Genomic DNA, 25,400 nt, shown 5'->3' with positions numbered 1-25,400 from the left:
TTGCATAATATTAGGATAAATGAAAATACAATGTGACCTACTTTTTAAAATTTGCTTCTGAAGAGCTTTTAAATGTGTTTCAAGTGTTGGTTTTTGTGTTCAGGTGTATTGACATTCAGCAGAGCAATGAGGTGGAGCGAACTCAAGCCCTCCGATTGGTCAGAAAGGTACGAGTTTTCACTGTAAATCACTGTATATCGTGATGATGCACAATATTATATCATGTCAACTTCAAAAAATTTTACCTCTTACCAACAGGGAAAACCACTTACAATCAAGAATGCATGATTATATGGTGTAATGGCTTCACAGTCAAACAATGTCATTATAATGGAAGTCAATGGGGTTGAAACAGCCCCGAATAATGAAAGGGTAGTCAATTTGACTGTATTGTTGAAGATTTTAAGATTTTTCAAAATAAGATTTGTCTCCAAAAATCATCCCATTTGTTGAAACACAGAGAAATTGTGGGCAAATTAAGCCTCATAATCACCCCAGAGTGGATGAAAACACCCCCAACAGCACCCAAAGGTTCAATGATTTAATTTTTCAATCTATTTTTGCCCATTCAGATGATAACGGTGAACGCGCAGCTCTTTCCCAGCTCCGTGACCAACTCTCTGATAGCGGTGGGCAGTGATGGGCTGCAGGAGAGAGATCGCATGGTTCGGGCCTGTATCGCCATCATCTGTGAACTTGGTAAGTTAATAGAAACCTTTTGTTCATTCAGGCTCACATCGTTTTTTTATGATTCATACTTTTTATTTATCTTTTAACAATATCAGTTTAAAATCTTTAACTTTTTAACCTTTCCTTCACCCTACCCCAACAGCATCAGTTTCAGTTATTAGTTGTTACTATCATTTACATTTACATTTAGTCATTTAGCAGACGCTTTTATCCAAAGCGACTTACAATTGAGGACAAGGAAGCAACTTACACAACTATAAGAGCAACAATGAATAAGCGCTATAGGCAAGTTTCAGGTCTGTAAAGTCTAAATAATCCAGATCATAAATCCAATAAACACAAATAATAATAAAAGCTCAAAAAAGAAACAGAATCAGACTCAGACTATTTAGTTTTCGTCGGTAGAAACTTGTTTGTCACGAAAATTATCACAACGAAAATTATTCAACGAAATTAACACTGATTGCACACACTTAGGGTTGTTATTGAAGGTTGCTACTGAACACACCAACACAGCAAAGTATCACAATATTTTCCGTGGCAATACTATAAATGCCCATATCGATATATTACAAACATTTTATTATACGATTTGTTTAAATATTTCAATACATTTCTTTACAGTCCACTATTGAACCACTGTTGAAATTGTTAGTTTTTTTTTTTTTTTTTTGGTTAGTGGGTCATCTTTGGTAGTGCTAAATAGGGCTGTGTGATTTGGGGAAATATCTAATTGCAATTTTTTGACAGATATTGCGATTTTGATTTGATTTGCGATTTAATTTTGTAGTCAAGCTTTAGCTCAATAATCTGTATCATAGCTTCTTACTGTTAAAATGAGTGTGAGTTAAAAGCTTGTGCTTCATCCCACTCCACTTTTACTTTTTGTTAATGATATTTTATGTATGATATTTTTGTTTGAAAATAAAATCAAATTAAATCAAATCAAAAATGGAACTGAAAAGATGTTTACCTACTCCAACATTTATTCAAATTTGTTTTTAAATATTCACAAATAAAACACTCATTTTTCTCTAGAGCAAACAGTAAACACAAATACAATGACCTTACCTTTCTGTTTTCAAGTTCAACTAAAATTAGGGAAATAGTATAAAAGCAAAAAAATCATACTTATAAAAATTAAGGGCATGAACCTACACTGGTCTCATGGTTCGGTTACAATTATTACGCCATCAATTTGGTTTAGTTTGATATCTCGGTGAATTAACGATGCTTTTCATACATAAGTAGATTTTTTCTTCACAACACAAGAATTTTTTTTATTAAAAATCTATAAATATAATAATATTTATATATTATTTTTAATACAATTTAGTCCTTTAATACAGCAGTCAGATTTATGAACTGTATCTTTAATTTGACCTGCTCAAAGAAAACACTCTATCTGAAACTCCAGCACATGCACAGAAGACAGCACGAGCAATTATAGCAAATAAATTAACGTAAATATTATCCTGCTTGCTTTTTGAGCACTGTCAAGCGAGTTTTTACAACTCTATGATTGGTCGTTGTCTTCACCCACACAACAGAAAGGGCTGCGATTGGCTTTAGAAATAAAAGCGCTGCTCACCGATGAGTGCCGGGGGAAGAACAGCCAATGTTACAATCTATCTCAGGTAATCCTTAATAGACACAGTGGAGAAAACTCGCACCTCAGGCACGCTCGTGTCTGGATGCACAAGTATCGCTTTAACAGCCGAGAGGAGAGGAAAAGTTACCTCACGAACACGCCAGCGGGTCAAGTGTGAGAGAGAGGCAGAGATGGATTTTTACAGCATTTCTCCATAGTAGTAAAATAGCAGCTCATGTGCTGGGCCTTCTTCAGTGTCAGTGAAAGACAGTCCAGCAAACTCACAAGCAGTTGAACTGTACCTTTTTAGGAGTAGGAGCATTTTATTTACTTGTCCTGGCCTCCTTCACCATAGTATTCTACTGCGACATCACGCACAGGAGATAAATGACGTCAGTACATAACCGGTTATGATCTATTACTGAACCGATATTGAACTGTACCCATCTGCATCGCAGTGCACCGAAGAAACAATTAATTTTGACACCCCTACTAAAAATACAGAACACTCAGCAAACTATCATGGCTCTGAAATGGTAATTTGCTGTTGCTTGCTACTAGATTGAGTGTCACTGGCAATACTTTCAGCTGACTTTTTAGTAAGACACTCCTCAAATAGCCGCTTGTGGAGCTTTTTAAGGTGATGATTGTTGAATTTTCTCGTGGTGTAGCAACAATTCTTAATAGTCACCTGTTTTTGTTCGTTGTCTGTGACCAAATATTTCAAAAATATTCCCATATTACAGATGTCCTGTTGTTCTTTGATATTAATTTGTCTATTAATGCTTCTGAAGGGGAAAATGCCATCAGCCCACACGTTCGCGCTTTCCTGCTTGTTTTTTTTAAATATATTTTTTATTGTAGGAGTTCCACATAGTTTGGTTGCACAATTCTGATTGGGCAGAATGAAAGTGTGCTCACTCAATTGGCTAGTAAGACTATCACACACAGATGGCAGTCATGGATTTGCTCTTAATGGGGGAAATTAAATAATACATATATATTTCATATCGCCGCCTCTTGTGATTAGAAAATCGCAACGTTTCAAATCATGATTGTGATTCGATTTCGATTAATCGCACAGCCCTAGTGCCAAACATGGCAACATTGTGGAAAGGTGCTTGCTACATTTTTGACAGGTTTCAATGAAGGGGTTGATTAAGATTGTCTAATCTACATCAGTGTGAAACGAGCTAGGCCTCAGCTCTTGCCGAGATCACCACCTGCCTTAGATATACAAATCGTCAATCAACACAACCTTAGTAGTTTGTCATGTACACGTTGGTTTGTTTGATTTGGTTTGACTCTCTGTTGTGGTCCAGCACTGAAGAACCCAGAGGTGGTGGCGCAGCGAGGAGGTCTGAGCACCATCCTGAAGAACGTGATCGACTGTCAGCTGAGCCGCATCAACGAGGCCCTGATCACCACCATCCTGCACCTGCTCAATCACCCTCATACGCGCCAGTTCATACGCGCTGATGTTGAGCTGGAGGTAAACAAACACATGCTCATGAGGATTCCCATTAGTATTTGGCTTTTGGTCATTCCCTGTTGACATCTTCTCTCTGCTGCCCATATAACCAAAACAAATATACTGTTGAAATAATTGGCCCTCCTGTAAATTTATTTATTTATTTATTTATTTTTTTTCCAAATGATATTTAACCATCATCATCCTTAGCGCGACAGTCCATTACTGGATCCTGGCTGCCTCACGTAATTTCCGCCAATGTTCTCTGTCCCGGTCAACTGCCCACCAATTCCTTATTCCTAAAACATTGGCGTCACTGCTAATGCAGTCTCGCCATCTTGGTTTAGGCCTTCCCACTTTTCTTTTGCCTACCGGGTCAGTGCTGAAGATTTTTTTTGGAATGGCATTTTTATCCATGCGTATGACGTGTCCTGCCCACCTTAGCCTCGCAAGTCTGATATATTTAACTAATAATGTTTAACAGAACAAGAAATTTTTTCACAGTATTTTCTATAATATTTTTTTTTCTTCTGGAAAAAAGTCTTATTTGTTTTGTTTGGGCTACAATAAAAGCTTTTTAATTTTTTAAACCATTTTAGGGTCAATATTATTAGCCCCTTTAAGCAATGTTTTATTTTAGTTGTCTAAAGAACAAAACACTGTAATGCAATGACCTACCTGATTACCCTAGTTAAGCCTTTAAATATCACTTTAAGCTCTAGAGAAGTGTCTTGAAAATATCTAGTTAAATATTATTTACTATCATCATGACAAAGATAAAATTAGAATTATTAGAAATGAGTTATTAAAACTATTATTCAGGAGGGCTAAACATTTTGACTTCTACTGTATGTTAAACAAAACTAAAATTATATAAAATATGTTTGTTTTTTTCCTCCAGCAAATCCTTGCACCTTACACTGACTTTCACTATAGACACAATCCTGAAACCGCCGAGGCACAAATCAAGTAAGTTCTAGATTTTGATGCACACTGCAGTTTAAAGTGTTCGGAAGGATTATAGTGTTTTAACCCTTTGACAGAAGTCTCTTATGCTCACCAAGGCTTAAAATGTTTAATCAAAAATAAAGTAAATCTACTGTGTCATTTATATTTATATGCAAGAATTATTTAAATAAAATAACAACAATAAAAAATTATATTTATTATCATCATTATTAAGCTGGAAGGGCATCTGCTGCATAAAACATATGCTGGATAAGTTGGTGGTTCATTCCTCTGTGGCCACCCCTGATTATTAAAGTGACTAAGCCGAAAATAAAATGAATGAATGAAATATTATTTATTATAATTTAATATTATTATACATTTTTTGTCCTATTTATATTTATTTATTTATTTAATTTTATACTGTGAAATTTATATTCATTTTAATTTAATTTAGATTGGAGGTTAAAAGGACATTTAAGTTACAGTAAAAGCATTTATATTGTTTTTTAAATCTCACTGTTGAAAAAGCACAAATGGTTTTCAGCATTGATGATAATAATAGCCATATTTAGTCATTCATAATTAATAATTGTGAATAATTGAGTGGCATATCAGCATTTTAAAATGTTTTTGTAACCAGTCACACTGAAGACTGGAGTAATGGCTGCTGAAAGAATTGCTCAAATAAAAATTAATACATTTTTAAAACCTTTACTGTATTTTTATCAAATAAATGCGCCTTTGTGAACGCAAAATAAAACAATTTAAACATCTTTATACATTTTTATTACCAGAAGTAGATGTAAATTGCACTAAAACGTTGCACCACTTTAGTTTACATATGATCTCTGATTGATCTGCGCTGTCCTGTTATCATGTGCATTATTGTCAAAAATGTCTTATGATTCATTTTGTTTCTCAGGGAGGACAGAGAAGCTCGTTTTTTAGCCAGTAAAATGGCCATCGTGGCAGCGTTTCGCTCATGGTCAGGTATGAAATCTAATGCATCTTCATTTTAAAATGACGAAAGAATTCCTCGTTGCTTCTTCTCTTCATCCCTCGCTTCTGCTGTTCTCCTGCAGGTATTATAAACCTGTGTAAATCCGGGAACTCAGGGGTCCAGTCTTTGATAGGCCTGCTCTGTATACCAAACATGGACGTCAGGGTGAGTTATTAATACTATAACTGCATAGGCTATCATGGGAAATAAGTTTGTCAGATTCTAAATCCTTCATCTGCAGGGTTCGCACGGGTGCTTGAAATCCTTGAAAATGCATGAATTGTGTTCCATTTATAATTTATCTTTATAAATAATCACCTATTTAAATGAAATAAAACCATGTTTTTGCTTTTGCATGATGACTCAAAGTTTGTTATATAATTCATGACTGAACAAGCAAGTTTTGAACGAGGACAGAAGCGCTAATAATTCTGACTTCAACTGTATGTCACCAGAAAGCCTTATTAGAAGTTCTGTATGAGATCTTCAGATTGCCTGTCCCATTAGTGACTGGAGATTTTGAGGAAGCCTTGCACAGCGTGGGTAAGAAACACCTCCATTCATAAACATGCCTCTCTGGCTGCGACTCCTTGTATCTGTTAAGTTGTTGATCTTTCAGTGTGGGATGTGTTTCATGATGTTGGTGCCTTTCAGATCCCAGCAGGTTTCAGGACAGCTGGAGACTCTCTGACGGGTTTGTTGCCGCAGAAGCCAAAGTCATATTGCCTCACAGAGCTCGATCCAGGTGCGTTCGATTACAAATTTGTGCTTAACCTTTCTAAATATCAAAAATGAATGATGGGGTTTCCATTCAACTGAGCGTTACGTTAGTAAATGTCCTGCTTGAGACCACGAAGTGAATTATTTTGACTTTTTAAAGATTTTCTTCTGGTTATTAACTTTTTTTGGTAAATTGACATGTTTTCCATTAGGCCTATTTTTCAAATGTCAGTTTAAAAATGACTTTGGGGACAACAGGAACACTTTAGCAATACACTAATACACTTAATTGAAAATGTATTACACACATAGGCATCGCTTTCTTGAAAAATACACTATGTATTGAATAACTGCAGGTAAACTATGTTTATATGTTATCCACCCTATATACATTTATGATTTTGAGTGTAATTTTATAGCATGCACCTTTTGTAAAGCTGATTTGGAACAATAATTATCATAAGCTAACTTAAAGGGCCACGAAACCCCCTTGTTTCAGCTGGGTGTTTTCACACCTCTACTTAAAGTCAGGAAAGTGGGCGTGTCCAGCTCTGTTTAGGGGGGAGTGTCGGAGGAGTAAAAGAGGGGTGATATCAGAGTGTCGATTTGGGCATGTACTGATTTTCAGAGTCAAAACACACACACACACATTGGGGAGAAAGTGACTGTGTTTACATGGACATCAGTAATCGAATGATTCGACAAATTATTAAATGGTGTTCTTTAACTGCAGTTTGGCTCTTTCATTCAGGAATTTCATTCACATCCTTCGTGACAAACGAGATATTTGATTCGAGGAACTGCTCTAAGCATGTATTTTTCATGCAATGTTCGTTACCGCAAGGCGAATGAGAGAAAAAAAACCTCTGCGTTTCCCGGAAACTTAGATGCACTCGGCAGGTAGCGTCAGAAAGCCGTGTGTGTTATTCCGGTCACAAAATGTGGTGACAAAATTCTTACACGATGGTAAGTTTGATTGTGGTGCTAACATGTTTACACTCTGTGTAATAGTTAGATCGATACAAACTAACTTTGCCATCTGAATAAACAAAGGCCACTGGTCGCTCACTCACCAAATCTGTAGAGACAGGACAATCAACACCAACTAGAGCCGCGACTTTGTTAAGAGGAGACGAGCAGCAAATCCGGATCTCATCATTTCCAGATGAGAAAAGCTCTCGGGTAAACAATGTTCCTTAGACTTGTATTGTTGTGGAGCGTTGCATGCACTGTAATCCACACGTGAGTCCAGCTGCGCTCTCATAAAGGAAAAATGAAAACAAAACTTTCACTGCAGGAAATTATAAAAGCAACACTGCACACTTGTTTTGCCAACACAACGTGGCGTCTCTCTGCCGTCTAAACACTGTAACATTAATGAATATTATGAAGTTGCACAACAGAGCGCGCTGATTGGTTTGAACCAAGCCTTACCCATGCATTAATGCAGCACACTCAGAGACGTCATAAGGCACTCCCAGGTACAGAAGTCCAGTCTACACTCTGGAATACACGCTAAGATCTCATGGCCGTGACGCAGCTTCAAAAATTAGTTTCAAACCAGAAGTACGAATTTGCTCGAAATAACGCAAAAACAACCAATTTACACTTTTTAGTGTGATATATGTGTCCTAATGGTGTTTATAGCAGTGTGGGACACATATACGACTATCAACAGCTCAAAAAATGTTTTTTGGTGTTTCGTGACCCTTTAAATTGAATTGAATTGAACAATCACACTCTTTGAGGGTTATTTGAAATGTATATTCTGGGATATTTTTAGTGAAATGCTCTTTCTTTTTCTTTTTTCACCAGACCAGACCTCATGGACAATTATCTGGCTCTGCTGCTGTCTGCTTTTATCAACAGTGGACTTCTAGAGGTGTATACTCACTCTAGACGTGTTTTTGCTTTAAGTGGATTTGTGAGGGTTTTTATTGCTGATGTTTTATTGGTTTGTTTTTGTTCAGGGTCTGGTGGAGGTCGTGACCAGCAGTGATGGACAGATATCTGTAAGAGCCACCATACTGCTTGGAGAACTCTTGCACATGGTACAGCATTACATTATGACACTATATTTTTTTACGAGACTTATTTTTATAAGTTTTCTCAAATTAAAACAACAAAACTAAACCTATTTTATTATTCTGTTGTAATATTTATACAATTTTTCAATTAAATATAAATTGTTAATAATAAATAAGTATAAAAAATATCTAATTTAAGCTAGTTTGCCAGAAATATTTCTCATTTTACATTTAGTTTAACTCTAAACATATATATATATATATATATATATATATATATATATATATATATATATATATATATATATATATATATATATATATATATATATATATATATATATACTACTAAACATTGGCTGCTTAATACAATATCAATAAACTTTTTTATCATAAGCAACAATAATGTAAACCAGCATACATTTTGCAATCTTTATTTATTCTAAATATTCCCTTTTGATTGTAAATGAACACAACTTTGCTATTGTAGGGTCCAGCCAGTTGGTCCAATTACGGTATCCACTGGTGGATGAAGGTTCACTGTATGTTCGGTCATTCCAGTGCACAATGTTGATTTATATTAAACTTAGCTCATATCTGACTCCAATTTTAGTATGAGGTGGTTTAGAATATTAATATATTTATCCTCGTTTTATCTGACTCCAATTATAAAACATTGAGAAGATTATTTTGTTTCCTTTCACATTATTTTAGATTATGATTGAATATTCTTTTGGTTTGTTATTATACCTTATTCTCATTTACTCAGATTCCTATAGCATCCCGAGTCTTGCACCGGCCGGGTATACAATCTCTTAATACAAGCTTGTCAGTCTTGGTCATTAAACAGAGGCGATTAACCACTCTCCTAAAAAGGCAGAACCCTACTTACTCAATTTAGGAGATTTTTATGTGGTCCCCATAGATCTGTTATCTACTTAATCAAGACAAAGTATTTTAATAATAATCGCACAGGATTATAAGTTTGTAGATGAAGGCCTAAATATCCACATTTAAAGTAGTTTCAACAATATTTTGTTGTTCTAAATAGTTGGCCTTTTACAGTCCAAGTATACTTGAAATAATGCCAATTTGTTAGTCGGATCTCTAACAACATTGTATAGCGTGCCACGCTGCTCCGTCTAACATGTTTTAGTCCATTACTAACCTGTACAGTGGCTTGTAGTGCTATGGACAACAACATTTATCAGTGATAATAACACGAGGTTTGAATAATTCAAAACATAATTTATTAGTCAGGTAAATGTATTATACCAAATTCAATCAGTCAATTCATAAACGATCAATACAAAACATCAAATTATCAAAGATAAATCCAAGATGAAAAGATGCATATCCTGACTTTGAAATATACATAAGGCCCCATGTTATGGGCTGATCTGGTTAGGCAGAATCGCGCCGAGACTTTCTCAGACCTTACCTTAAATCAGTGGTTCTCAAACTGTGGTACGTGTACCACTAGTGGTACGCAGGCTTCCTTCTAGTGGTACGCGGAGGAATGAAATATGTCATGTTCATGCTACACACATTTAAAAATTTCTCAAAAATTATGCATATAATATGCCATTTATAAATATAGCCTATATTTCTGAGGTAATCTGCCACGTTGTTTTAACTGTGCAGAGTTATAGCTGCTTAACTGGGCCTACTACGCTACTGTATTTCAATACTGCTCATTTTTGGTGGTACTTGGAGAGATAATTTTTTTTCTGAGGTGGTACTTGATGAAAAAAGTTTGAGAACCACTGCCTTAAATAATCCAAGAATTCCCTCAAGGAAGGGGGTGTGAATAACAAAAGGCATTCACACTTAGTGACAAAGTCACACCCTTCACAGTGGTTCAAAAGATGCCTGAAGTTATACATTTATTGTGTTGATTATGTTTATTTCTGAGAGAATGAGACCATTGTACCAATCGCACTGAGACATTTCAAATGATATCAAACATGATAGTTAAAGTCAGTTTGGTTAATCTAGAACATTCAAACATTGAAATGACCATATGTGTGAGATGGGGTGATGAAGCTGAGTTTCAGCAGACTCAGATGCAAATGCAGCAGGAACTGGTTTTTCCCGCATTCCCCCTTGCTGGGTTGTGAAGTCACCAGTCTCTGTTTTCAGTTCATGTTTTGAATTGTCAAAGATATCAAAATATTTGCAATATTTCAACTCTTACACTATAAAAAAAATACTGATGTGGAATTTTCTATTTTGGCCTTTTGTTTCTTTGGTACCAAATATATCACAAATGTTGACCCCCACTTACCGGCCACTTTATTTGGTACACCTGTCCAACTGCTTGTTAGAGCAAATTTCTAATACGCCAATCACATGGCAGCAACTCAATGCATTTACGCATGTAAACATGGTCATGACGGTCTGCTGCAGTTTAACCGAGCATCAGAATGAGGAAGAAAGGTGATTTGAGTTACTGAATGTGGCATGGTTGTTGCTGCCAGACAGGCTGGTCTGAGTATTTCAGAAACTGCTGATCTACTGGGATTTTCACGCACAACCATCTCTAGGGTTTACAGAGAATGGTATGAAAAAAGAAAATATCCAGTGAGCGGCAGTTCTGTGGATGCAAATGTCTTGCTGATGCAGGAGGTCAGAGGAGAATGGCCAGACTGGTTCCAGCTGATAGAAAGGCAACAGTAACTCAAATAACCACTCGTTACAACCAAGGTCTGCAGAAGAGCATCTCTGAACACACAACATGTTTAACCTTGAGGCAGATGGGCTAAGGCAGCAGAAGACCACACCGGGTGCCACTCCTGTTAGCTAAAAACAGGAAAGTAAGATACAATTCACACAGACTCACCAAAATTGGACAATTTTAGAAAAAAAAGAAAGAACTTTAGAAAAATTTGCCTGGTCTGATGAGTCTTGATTTCTGCTGTGACATTCGGATGTTAGGGTCAGAGTTTGGTTTCAACAACATGAAAGCTTGAATCTTGCTGCCTTATATCAACGGTTCAGGCCAGTTCAGTTCAAATCTGCAGCAACTACATGATGCTATCATGTTAATATGGACCAAAATCTATGAGCATTTTCAGCACCTTGTTGAATCAATGCCATGAAGAATTAAGGCAGTTATGAAGGCAAAATGAGCTCCGATCTGATACTAGTAAGGTGTACCTAATAAAGTGGCCGGTGAGTGTATATCTCCATCAGTCCGTTTCATTTAACTTAACTTAAATAAAATATTTTAAAAAGTTAAATAACAATAGTTTACATAAACTAAAAAAAAAAGAAAAGTTGTATGCAAATTATGATTACATTACTGTTAAAATATTAAACACTATTGCAATGAAAGAGAGACCGTTTGTTCTTAAACAAGTATATAAAGCTTGAACTAAATGTGGAAATCTTTAGAGATCTTTAATGATTCTAAATTCTCCCTTTTTATTATAAATGAACACAACCTTGCTATAAAAAATGGTAAAACATTTTTGTTTCTTTGAAAAGGTTGCTATCCTTTTTCAAATTTTGTCTGTCATTTGGTTTCAATTAGTAAATATACAGGTTTTCTTTTAATGGACAGTCATTTTTTTCTTCGCCATTTGATCCAATTGAGCCTACACACATTATATAATAATTGTGGCACACACAACAGTATTTATGCACACATATACACTTGTTTATTTAACAACATACTTAGTTTACATTTTAATTTATACATAATATAGGTGTATATACAATATTGTATAAAGTAATATACCTGTACGTGCACTTGTATATTGTAATTTTCTATGTGCTTGTTATTTTTTTATTTCTTTTTTTATCAAGTGTTTTTGTCCTGTCATTAAATCTGTTGCACTGTGGACGCTTCGGTCACGAAAACAAATATCTTGCGTATTTTATCAAACAGTACAATACAATAAAGCTCTTTCTGATTGATTCTGCTGTAGAACGTACTTGACGTTTTATCATGTTGATCTGTGTCTCCATCTTGATTGGTCTGTCTTCTAGGCCAATACGATTCTTCCTCACTCTCACAGTCATCATCTGCACTGTTTGCCAACACTGATCAACATGGCTGCTTCCTTTGACATCTCTCAGGAGAAACGGCTGTGAGTGCGACTGCACACCCCCACACACACACACACACACACACACACACACACACATATATATAGGGACACTGCATAGGTGTAATGAATTTAATTCTGTAAAACCACTTATGATATGGCTCTACCTCACCCTTACCCTTAAACCAGGGGTGCCCAAACTCGATCCTGGGGGGCCGGTGTCCTGGAGATTTTAGCTCCAACTTGCTTCAACACACCTGCAGGGATGTTTCTAGAAAGCCTAGTAAGAGCTTGATTAGCTAGCCCAGGTGTGTCTAATTAGGGTTGGAACTAAACTCACCAGCACAACAGGACTATCTGTGACAATGAATATCAAAAGACTTTGGCTGTTTCTCAATATGCGTTCTTCAGCGGTCTTGCGTCCTCGTGTTCTCGTGCAACGTCATCATCAGCTGCCCAAGTTCAGTTCCAATACTCAAGACCGCAAGTACGGAGGACGCGTGAAACTTCCCGGATGTGATCTTGATATCGAGGACGCACCGATGCAGACTTGAGCACCGAACTCGCTCTGGAAGTCCCAGAAGTCATTGCGACTGGAGGTGGGAAGCGCTGCATTTTATTTAGATTTATTATTAAAGTTTAGGGATTTAACTTATTTACCTCAGGAGTTTCCCTAAATGAAACGGTGAAAGTAAACATTACCATGAACATCTTAATAAAGGAATAAACACATTAAGGGTGTTTGTTTGCTGAAATTCGTATTAAAATCTTTTTTATTCATATTGTACAACATAGATTTATAATGTTTTTATGCAAAGTATATATTTTGAAAAGGGGAAAAACAATAAATTGTTGTATGAAGGCTGTAATGTTTAAATAATTTACCATTTAAAACACGTGAAGGTCATGTGACCATCAGGAAGAACGCAGCATCTCAATTCTCAAAGGACGCATTCTCTGCCCTCGCGGTCTGCTGAGTTCGTTCTTCTGAGGACACCTGGCAAGACCGCACTCCACAAGAACGCAAGTCCGTTCTCTGCGTTCTTGGAATTGAGAAACAGCCTTTGTTAAATATTAATTTTAAGCGTTTGGAATTAGAGGTAACGTTACACGAGGTGTGACCCTTTAAACCACCACAACAGAGTACAATTAAGTCATATCAATGTCATTATACAACTTTATGTCCCTGTAAACCACATATACCTGTACTCACACACACTCATCCACTCTCCAGTGTCTTACGGTGCAATTTGTACATTTTAATGGTGTGTTTTGCAGGCGTGCCAGTGCAGCCGTGAACCACCTGAAGCGTTTCCATGAAAAGAAGCGCCGGGGCCCCAAACCTTACAGTCTTTACCTGCATCACATCCTGCACAGGACGTCCAGCTCCTCTCACAGGAGGGACCAGCAGCATCATCGGCCACACAAGGACATCTATATTATGAAGGTATCAATGCTGCCCTTGGAGGAAATCTCAGATTAAAAGGCTCTGAAGCAGGGGTCACCAATCTCGGTCCTGGAGGGCCGGTGTCCCCGCAGGGTTTAGCTCCAACTTGCCTCAACACACCTTCCTGGGTGTTTCAAGTATACCTAGTAAGTCCTTAATTAGCTTGTTAATGTGTGTTTGATTAGGGTTGGAGCTAAAATCTGCAGAACACCAGCCCTCCAGGAACAAGTTTGGTGACCAATGGTCTAAGAAAAAAAGAATTGAGAAATAAGAGGCTTCTTAAAATAAAATAATATCTATTTTTAGGAAAATTAACTGGATAGTTCATCTAAAATCACTCTTACTATTTTTTTTCTATTCTAAAAAAAGATATTTTGAAGAATGTTGGAAACCTGTAGCCATTGGCGTCCATCGTATTTGTTTTTCCTACTATGGATTTCATTGATTGGAATTTTGCTTCGTAATTTGGGACACATAACACAGGAATGAGACGAGTTGGAATCTAAAAACTGACATTTGTCACACACTAGGGCCACTTCTGGAAATATTTTATACTATTTACACTTTGATTAATGAAGCCTATGAAGCACTTTAAACTGAATGAGACAATAGCTGCGTCCCAAATCGCATACTTATGCACTATTCTATGCCATTTTGTAGTATAAATAGTGTAAGTAGTGCGTTCACACTGAAAACACTAAAAATAATAAGTGCACTTTAATTACCCGGATGATGCACTCATTCAGCCGCTAAAATGAAGTGTGGAATGATGGACACTTCACGCACTCAACGAACGCAGGTTTGCTTACGTAGCGGAAGGGGCAGAGCTATCGGACGCACATGTTGAATAACTTTTATTTATTTTGGATGGTGAAAGCAAAATTCTCCTACGAGAGTGATTATAGCGCCTCCCGATGGTGAATGCGGCAATACTCACGGCAGGTTTTATTTGATAGTTTGGTCATTTATTTCAATGATTTGGCAACCGTCAAACGTCATCAGGGAAACGGTTTGAATTTCTGCTTAGTAAAAAAACATTAGTGTGCCATTTGGGACAACACTACATACACATACTTTTCTGTTGAGTGTGTAAGTGCATAAGTACATAGTGCATGAGTGCATAGTGTATAGTGTGCCATTTGGGACGCAGCTAATGTCTTTAATTATCTGTGAACCAGTTCAAAACTCTGTTCCAAAATTTCACTTGGAATTTCTGAAATTTTCATGTTTTGCAACACCTCCTCTCCTCGATTTTTGTATCACATCTAAGGGGGTTCTACAGAATTTTGGCTGTACTGAATAAGCACTCTCTTAAAACAAATTAAATCAAGTGTACACTTTTTATTTTAGCCACGTGTAAAGGCCCGTGCACACTTAGATGTTTTTTTGCTTGCGTTTTCCGTCAACGTTTAACGCCTCGTGACTAAATAACGGGCGTCAATGTGATCGTGCACACCAACGTGCAAAACGGCAGGCGGAAAAAGTGTCATTTTGAAAAAACGCCTCATGCTCGTTTTTTTGTTTTGACGCGCCGCGTCAAAATCTTCTCCACCAATCAGATCGGCACTTTTGCTCATGTGCACGAAGCTGCTGAAGTTACAGTAAACACAGGGCTCGAAATTGCAACCATTTTGGTCGCATATACGCCTGAAATTTGATCCATGCGACCTCAAAATATGTTTGGGAGCATTTATGCGAGTGTATAAAATTGTTGTGTGCGACCAGTTTTTACTGCAAAATGTTCACCACATGCGCAGATTCGGGAGACATTCACGCAGAATAAATAACAAATAATGACATCTTACTAGTGATCATGTGCTGAATGTTAATCCATCATCTACACTTTTCCAAGAGTCCATAAAAGACTCCGTTGGCGTCAGGTCCGCTATGAAAAGTCTTTTCAGGTAACTGTTTGCCACATCTAGCACGAAAGCTTCTGTTCAATCCTTCATATAATCGCCAGATGCTGTCTGCCGTGCAAGGGGCAGCTATATGTCAAATTTATGAACATGGAGCTGCTTATTGTACTGGTGAACAATCATTTCTACATCGCTAGAGCTGAAGCTGCTGCTTGAACTATCCATGCTTGTTCGAGTCACCAGTAACTTTAACAAAAACCGTATGAACTTCCTCTCCTCCTTTTCTTCTGTGTTATAAGTGGGTGTCAGAAGCTTAAAGTTGTGTAGCGCCATCTAATGTCAAAAGAGTGAATTTGCATACTTTTCAGCTTGACGCCAGTGAAAATCGCTTTGGTTTGAATACTAAAAAACGACTCGTAAAACGCTGACGATAAACGCTAACAAAAGCGTCCCGGTGTGTAGGAGCCTTAAGGTTCTCATCAAATAAACAACAAAACATCAATCACAACAAAAAAAATAGGCATTTTAAAGTTAGAAGCAAAATAGTCTTTGAAAAAAGAAAAAGTCAGCGACCACTTATTTAGAGCACTTGAGAGCGATGCAGAAAGTCCTTTTGATGTCCTGTGACTCCTTAGAAGAGAGGTGGTTGTTTGTAGGACAGCAAGTTGCCCTTTTTAAGTGAGATTGTTGCTCCCCGAGATGTTGGTTAACGTAGCTCCTCCAGTGAGAAACAGCAAGCCAACCTATGCGACAGCAACATATAAACAGTCCTTCTAAAACAAGCAAACAAAAATGACATAAATAACTGCTTACACACAAAACATTAAATAAAATACACATATACTCACAATTGAGCGATAACTTCGAAAGTGCTCAACCATTGGACTAAATGTGAAGGCCGGTAGCGAAAGTGATCCATGTGGTGGCCACTTTACCAAACACTCCTTCTTACTCTATGGTAAGTGACTTTTTATACAGGTGCAAATCAACCTAGTGCCCCTGGTGGTCGGAAGCAGTATTACATGTCCACATACCAAACAAAACACAATGCAAGAAAATAAATAAATAAATCAGAAAGTAATAGTAGTAAAATTTAACATGTTACAGTTTATATTGATATAATAAGATGCGTAAACAGGAGAGTTTGTTGTTTGTGTGTGTGGTGTAGGACACTGAAGAGGCGCTGATGATGAACCTGAGGGACAGTCAGATCCTCAATCACAAGCAAAACCTGGACTGGAACTGGATTTTGATCATCACTATACTGAAGGTAAAAACCCACATTTAGTTATAAACAAATGTAATTTTATGTTTAGAAAAAATGCATGTAAGCAGTACTCCATGCATTCAGAAAATTCCCTTCTTGTGTACAGTATACATATTATTCTGCTTATTTCAGAAAGTATGTGTAGAATGTCAATACAGTCGCGTTAAAGTGGAACTATTGTGCAAAAATCACTTTTTTAAAGGGATTAAACGTAGTTGTGTGGCAAATCTCTGTGTATATAAAAAGCTTCTATTAGTAAAAATGTATTAATTTAATTTGTTTATAATCACACTTGATAAAAATACTATGCAGAAACACTTTGACTGACATTCTCCATTTGTACATGTCATCATGGGGAGAAAGCCCCACCCATTAGTGACCATTTTTCCCTCATTAGCATAAGATGTTAGTCTTGTTTTTGAATCTGCCACTATGCTGACACAGACATCTGTAGCTCCGCCCTCTTTTAAATAGAGCTCAATCTCATTTGAATTTAAAGCGAATGATGCTGAAAATTCAGCTTTTCGCATCACAGAAATATAAATATATTAAATTATAAAGCAGTTGTTATTTTCAATCTTTTTACTGGTCTTTTGTATGACAGAAAAAGTAATATATACAGAAAAGTAAAGCAGTCAAGATACTGCAATTCGCTACCAATCAATACAGAAATTTTTAAAACTTCAATTTCCCGCTAACATTTGAGCACTTAAACAGCGCTGATTTAACATTGTGTTCACATACTCAACAGAAATGACTGTGATTGGCTGTGAAGGTCATCAATTCACCGAACTCACCGCTGTTTACCCAGTGTAACTACAGATACAGGGACACTTAAGTAGAGGTCTGCATTCCCTGAGGAGTCGGGGACCCGACCAGAATAAATTTCCGAAAAAAACACGGTAGCGGTCAGTCACTCTGATGTAATTTGAATGGGAGCGGGCGGTCCAACAATATAGCGCCGCGAGCGAGAGATAGCAAGTTCATCCGCCGCGGTGTGCTGTACCAAAGACTATAGAATACAGACACTTGGCTGAACTGTGTGTGTGTGTGTGTGTGTGAGCGAGTGCATCTGCCGTGGTGCTGTGTGTCGACTGTGGACTCTGTAGCGTCAAGCTGGATGTTTTTTGAAAGGCAAATATAATCGCTATAGATTTTACATTCTTCCTTGGCCCTGTATGTATCTGTTATGTGTGTAGAAAGAATCTCAATCGGTAGTTGGCAAATATACTGAGTGGATGTATTTGTAAATCGCACTTTAAAAGTCAGTGCCTCACAAGCCACCAACCTCACCGCACGTCACACGGCACAAGAGGCAAACAAAACTGACATTTAGCCTTCAATCCTTGCACAACCTACACTTTTATCTGTTATCTCTCTCTGGTAGTACCCAATTTAAACATGAGATTTTGGAAACAAGATCTAAATTTAGTTGGGACGGTTTGGTTGGGTAGAAAATGGGGCAGGTCGGGCAGTGGGAGAATAAAGGCTGAATATACAGCAGGAGCGGTCGGGTGCAGAACAAAACCTGGCGGGAGCAGAACTAAAAATTCCGTCCCCTGCAGATCTCTACACTGGAGCATTTCAACGTCGATCAGCTGGTTTGTCTATAAGCTGACATACGAGCGATCCGCTGATGAATCGTGGCTTAAAAATGCTCCAGTGTCCCTGTATCTGTGGGTACACTCAGTAAACAGTGGTGAGTTCGGTGAACTGATGACCATCACAGCCAATCACAGTCATTTCTGTTTAAGAACGCACTCAACAGCGCTCAAATGTTAGCGAGAAATGGACGTTTTTAAAATTTTAGTATCGATTGGGAAAGAATTCCTGTATCGTGACAACCCTAGACCATTGATAATCCCATGCCCCAACCCCTTTCTTATTAACCCAAAATAAGAAAAATTAATATATATATATATATATATATATATATATATATATATATATATATATATATATATATATATATATATATATATATATATATATATATATAAATAAATAGAAAGCAGTTGTTTTCATATTTCACCATACACTGTTGTTGTTCATTTCTAGTGGCCAAACGTGAACCTCAAAAACATCAAGGATGAGCAGATGCACAAGTAAGAGCATCTTAACATAAGACATGAGCTGCAATGTCTTGCTAAGCTCTGACCACAAGCTGCATCCCTAATGTTTGTTTATTTGTAGGTTTGTGAGGAGGTTGCTATATTTCTATAAGCCCAGCAGTAAGCTGTACTCTGCTCTGGAGTTGGATCACGCCAAAGCCAGACAGCTCACAGTCGCAGGCTGCCAGTTCAACCAGTTCCTCCTGGATTCAGAAGAGGTAAGAAAGGGGAACAGACCAAATAGAGGATATACTATATTTAATGACTAATACACTTAATAGAGGATATACTATATTTAATGACTAATACACTTAATAGAGGATATACTATATTTAATGACTAATACACTTAATAGAGGATATACTATATTTAATGACTAATACACTTAATAGAGGATATACTATATTTAATGACTAATACACTTAATAGAGGATATACTATATTTAATGACTAATACACTTAATAGAGGATAGATTATATTTAATGACTAATACACTTAATAGAGGATATACTATATTTAATGACTAATACACTTAATAGAGGATATACTATATTTAATGACTAATACACTTAATAGAGGATATACTATATTTAATGACTAATACACTTAATAGAGGATAGATTATATTTAATGACTAATACACTTAATAGAGGATATACTATATTTAATGACTAATACACTTAATAGAGGATATACTATATTTAATGACTAATACACTTAATAGAGGATATACTATATTTAATGACTAATACACTTAATAAAGGATATACTATATTTAATGACTAATACACTTAATAGAGGATATACTATATTTAATGACTAATACACTTAATAGAGGATATACTATATTTAATGACTAATACACTTAATAGAGGATATACTATATTTAATGACTAATACACTTAATAGAGGATATACTATATTTAATGGCTAATACACTTAATAGAGGATATACTTTATTTAATGACTAATACACTTAATAGAGGATATACTATATTTAATGACTAATACACTTAATAGAGGATATACTTTATTTAATGACTAATACACTTAATAGAGGATATACTATATTTAATGACTAATACACCTAATAGAGGATATACTATATTTAATGACTAATACACTTAATAGAGGATATACTATATTTAATGACTAATACACTTAATAGAGGATATACTATATTTAATGACTAATACACTTAATAGAGGATATACTTTATTTAATGACTAATACACTTAATAGAGGATATACTTTATTTAATGACTAATACACTTAATAGAGGATATACTATATTTAATGACTAATACACCTAATAGAGGATATACTATATTTAATGACTAATACACTTAATAGAGGATATACTATATTTAATGACTAATACACCTAATAGAGGATATACTATATTTAATGACTAATACACTTAATAGAGGATATACTTTATTTAATGACTAATACACTTAATAGAGGATATACTATATTTAATGACTAATACACCTAATAGAGGATATACTATATTTAATGACTAATACACTTAAAGACAAGTTTTGTTTGAGAAAATCATTGTGAAAATAAAATCTTTACAAATTTTCTTAAGCAGCACTGTGTATGCAGTCTTCCCTTTGATGTTGCGTCCTTACCCCTAGACGGGGCGTAACAAAATTAAAGGATCCTTGTCAATGCACTGATTGACTGTCTTGTGTTTTTGTAGGACGGTCAGTCCTATTTGGAGGAGCTGGTGAAGGATATTGTCCAGTGGCTCACTTCGTCTTCTGGGCTCAAACCAGAGCGCAGTCTCCATAGCAATGGCCTCCTCACCACCCTCAATCAGCACTACTTCCTGTTTCTGGGCACTCTTTCTGCACAGCCACACGGAGTCAAGATGCTGGAGAAGTGTGGTGTATTTCAGTGGTGAGAGAACACACACACTCATTATTGCGTACAGTATAGTAGTAATAATAATAGTAATAAAATATATCAAGTATTGAATTCAACAAAGTTTAATACATTTCTTTGAATATGACTTTTTCAAACGGTCAAGTTTGGAAAATTAATCTGACATTTTAACATAACTATTAAGTGTAAGTTAAATGTTAAGAATAGTAAGGACTTTCATGGCGCTACATATGCCCGGGTATGAATTACAAAGGCGCTTGATTTAAAATGAATGGAGCTTTTAAAGGTCATCGAAGGTCCTTGAATCTGATGTTCATGAAAGCGTGGGACCCCTAAAGCTATTAATCTTTTGATCTTGATGTGTTTTGCTCAGTCTGTTGAACTTGTGCTCGATGAAGAACCAGGATCATCTGCTGAAGCTCACGGTCTCCACTCTGGACTACAGCAGAGACGGACTCGCTCGAGTCATTCTGTCCAAGATCCTCACGGCGGCCACTGATGTAAGATCACACCGATACCATTGTTCTGTTTACTAAGTGAAGTTTATTTATAAACTAATTTCGAGAGAATCAGGTGATTATGATTGAACACGGCTGGTTATGCATTAGCATGTATGATCCACCAATCAGGCCATTCCTAAAAGAGCCAGGGTTTCTCACTACAGTCATCTTCGATTTGAAGAGTCCCCCCTTCCACCCCTACTCCTACACCTTTCCCTTCTTAGGGAGGCATGGTGGTCCAGTAATCAGCATTGTTGCCTCACAGCAAGAACATCACCGGTTCTAGTCCTTTAACAGGCCGGCTGTCGTTTCTGTGCGTAGTTTGCATGTTCTTCCCGAACTCTTGTGGGTTTTCCCCGGGTTCTTCAGTTTCCTCCCACATTTCAGATACATGCACAAGTGAATTGATCAATCTAAATTAAGCCCTACAGTCAAACTCTCATCCAGCAGCATATTCAATTCAATTCAATTCAGCTTTATTTGTATAGCGCTTTTACAATGTAGATTGTGTCAAAGCAGCTTCACATAAATGGTCATAGTAACTGGAACAGTGTAGTTCAGTTTTTAGTGTTTAAGTTCAGTTCAGTTCAGTTTAGCTCAGTTCAGTGTGATTTAATCATTACTGAGAGTTCAAACACTGAAGAGCAAATTCATCGATGCGTAGCTCTACCAATCCTGAACCATGCGAGCCAGTGGCGACAGCGGAGAGGGAAAAAAAACTTTACCTGATGGGAGTGAAGAAAAAAAACCTTGAGAGAAACCAGACTCAGTTGGGCACGACCATTTTAATTTCTCCGCTGGCCAAAAGTCTTGTGCAGAGCTTCAGTCACCGCGGTGGAGGCTGGAAGATGGCCTCAGCATATCTCTTCATAGCAATCATTTTAGTCATCAGCTCTCATCAAGGGTGGAGTTGTGAGATCTACCTGAGCTCAAAGCTCCCCTCTTGTCCTGCAAACGGGAGGTAGCCCAGGGCCCAAGGACCTTTTGAGCTCAGGGCTCTCTGAGCATGCCAAACTTGCTTATAATCAATCATCAGCTAAGTGGGAACTCTTGAAACATATAAACATTTTCATTATCAACAACAAAAAAACTATTTATTTTAGCTTGTTGCTCTGGAAGCTTAGTATGAGGTAATACCATTGCTAAAACTTTGTATTACATAAAAGTTAATTATTGATCATTTGAAATCAGACCAAGTTATATACAGCTGAAAACTGTATAAGCTTATTAGCTGTCCAGTGAAATAGTAATTGTATTTCAAAATATCTGCAAATACAGAGAGACTATTTTTTTAAAACACAATAGCTATGTTTTCATCCACCTTTTTTTAAATGCGCATAAAAAAAACAGATGATGGAAACGCCATGATGCGCATAAATTTTGAAAATACGCATAAAAAACTTATGCGCCTAACTGGGTAGGATAAACTTTTTGTTCTATAAAAAAAGATGCGCATAAACTGCGATGGAAACACTTTTACCGCACAAACTCCAGCATGCACATTAAAAAAGGTCATGTGATTTTGTTAAAAGAGATCATGTGATGCTTAAAATGTGTGTGAATGGATAAAACGTCAGGCTGAGCACATTATAAAACATCTGAAATGTTGTTTTGGTCATTATAAAACGCCTTACCATTTCAATATTAATGTTATTATATTATTAATGACCTCCAGAATCAAGAGCGCCTGTGCTCCGCGTCTGACACCTTCAAACGCCACTGCGCGCTCACTGCTTGTCAGGATTGTCTTCTGAGGTGCATTCATTTAGAAAAGATTAATGCAGCTTCTCCTACTGCAGCAAATGCAGTTTTTACTGTTGATATTTGGCGCCAGTTAATCAGGAAGTGACTCGCTTTGACTCGTTGGATGGAAACGATGCTTCATTCGCACAACTTTTATGCGATAATCCAGTTTTGCGCATAAAGTTTATTCGCATTTTTGGAGGGAAACATAGCTAATGACTACATTTACATGGACATCAGTAATCAAATTATTTGCCTTAATCTGAGTAAGACAATAATATGATTAAGGTGTTTACATCAAAAGTTGCTTTTTGAATGTTTCTTTCATGACATAGATAGATTAACATCACGCTATCCACATTTCCTCTGGAGTTTCATGTATTTTCGGGTGTATCATTTTAATTCAATGACTTTAGCTGCAGTTTGGCACTTTCACTTTCATTCAGGAACATTTCATGCATGCCCCCCGTGTTAAACGAGATATTGGATGGGAGTATGAACTGCTGGAAGAGTGTTATTTTAATGGAGTTTGATACCCCACACCGTATTGGAAAAAAAACTTCAGAATTGCGCAATGCAGATGTCTGTGGTTCTTCACTGACTCGATAAGTGCAGAGAATAGTCAAATAGCCGTGTGTGTATAGACTATCCTGTCACAAAATGCTATGAAAAATGAAAATCCTACACGACGGTAATAGTTTGATTGCTGTGTTTACATGTTCGAACTGCACTTCCATATTGCGTTTACAATATGAAAACTCCACCTGTCCTAATTCGATTTCTCTTTAGTTCGATTATGACCTTAATCAGATTAAATTAATCTAAAACCACTGTTTACATGGTAAACTCTTAATCAGAGTATTGTCTGAATTACAATAAAATTGTCCATTTGGAAGGTAAATGCCTCAGTCTCAAGTGTTTTGCAGTCTTCCAACAGGAAAACAACCCTAAACATAAAGCCAAGGCCACAATGGAGTGATTTAATATCAAACATATTAATGTGTTGGAATGACCCAGTCAAAGTCCAGACCTAAATCCCATCGTGACTCTGTGGCAAGATCTGAAAACTGCTGTACACAAACGCTCTTTATCTAATCTGACTCCGCTTGAATTGTTTTGCTAGGAAGAATGGGCAAAGATTTCAGCCTCCAGATATGCAAAGCTGGTAGAAGCATATCCCAAAAACTTGCAGCTGTAATTGCAGCTTCCACAAAGTATTGACTCACAGGGGCTGAATACTTTTGCACACTGCTCTTTTCAGTTTTTTATTTGTAAAAAAAAGAACTCATGTATAATTTTTTCTCGATGTCACAATTGTATGTCATTTTGTGTTGGTCTTTAACATAACATTCCAATAAAATAGATTTATGTTTGTGTTCATAATGTGAGAAAATGTGGAAAAGTTCAAGGGCTATGAGTACTTTTGCAAGCCACTGTAGATTTGATGAATGACTCAACCTAAAATTGATTGTATTTGTTGTTTGTGCTGCTTCAGAACTGCCGCTTGTACGCCACCAAACACCTGCGTGTGCTTCTGCGTGCCAATGTTGAGTTCTTCAGTAACTGGGGGATGGAGCTGCTGGTCACGCAGTTGCACGACCACAACAAAACCATCTCAATGGAGGCGCTCGACATTCTGGACGAGGCCTGCGAAGACAAGGTGATTAATGAAGATCAGTAGCTAATGCCATTTCTGATGTTACGATCTGTTAAATGCAAATGAAATCAGAACTAACCATATTGATTTTGTTGGCTCACATTGCTAGTTTTTAGGTGAAAAATATATCTGTGCATGTCATTAAGTAAAAACAAATAGTTTGCTCTTATAATCTTTAATTGAAATCTGTAAATGCACTTCCTGTTTGTTTTAAGTTAAATTCTCAGATTACGTCTGTCTGAGGTATTGAGCGTTGCTAACATACTTAACCACGTCCCTCTACTGTCAGTTTTGACAACAAACAGAAATGGTGAGGAGGAGGAGTCTGTTAGGTTGTAATAACTCTCCCCAAACTCTTCACCTGATCTTTCTCAATGAACGTTACTACATCCAATCAGCTCGCAGTAGAAAAAAACAAGC

The 25,400-nt window shown here is 36.8% G+C and overlaps 1 protein-coding gene across 2 annotated transcripts in view; it reads left to right on the top strand.

Moving 5' to 3' along the window:
* rictora (RPTOR independent companion of MTOR, complex 2 a) overlaps window positions 1-25,400 on the top strand; it is a 79,104-nt gene that overhangs the window by 19,032 nt on the left and 34,672 nt on the right. For both annotated transcript variants that reach the window (XM_009301197.5, XM_021476395.3), the window contains exons 6-23: window positions 104-167; window positions 573-699; window positions 3,604-3,773; window positions 4,654-4,721; window positions 5,626-5,693; window positions 5,786-5,868; window positions 6,159-6,246; window positions 6,358-6,448; window positions 8,239-8,305; window positions 8,394-8,474; window positions 12,444-12,544; window positions 13,781-13,949; window positions 16,977-17,078; window positions 19,134-19,180; window positions 19,269-19,404; window positions 20,896-21,095; window positions 21,454-21,580; window positions 24,819-24,983. In XM_009301197.5, the coding sequence (XP_009299472.3) occupies window positions 104-167; window positions 573-699; window positions 3,604-3,773; window positions 4,654-4,721; window positions 5,626-5,693; window positions 5,786-5,868; window positions 6,159-6,246; window positions 6,358-6,448; window positions 8,239-8,305; window positions 8,394-8,474; window positions 12,444-12,544; window positions 13,781-13,949; window positions 16,977-17,078; window positions 19,134-19,180; window positions 19,269-19,404; window positions 20,896-21,095; window positions 21,454-21,580; window positions 24,819-24,983 (1,954 nt within the window). The remainder of the gene's footprint in view (window positions 1-103; window positions 168-572; window positions 700-3,603; window positions 3,774-4,653; window positions 4,722-5,625; window positions 5,694-5,785; window positions 5,869-6,158; window positions 6,247-6,357; window positions 6,449-8,238; window positions 8,306-8,393; window positions 8,475-12,443; window positions 12,545-13,780; window positions 13,950-16,976; window positions 17,079-19,133; window positions 19,181-19,268; window positions 19,405-20,895; window positions 21,096-21,453; window positions 21,581-24,818; window positions 24,984-25,400) is intronic.

Source organism: Danio rerio, chromosome 5 (genome assembly GCF_049306965.1).
Source record: "Danio rerio strain Tuebingen ecotype United States chromosome 5, GRCz12tu, whole genome shotgun sequence".
In the NCBI taxonomy this organism is placed as follows: domain Eukaryota; kingdom Metazoa; phylum Chordata; class Actinopteri; order Cypriniformes; family Danionidae; genus Danio; species Danio rerio.
Note: the sequence above shows the minus strand (reverse complement) of the source record. Positions and strands in the feature narration are given on the sequence as shown.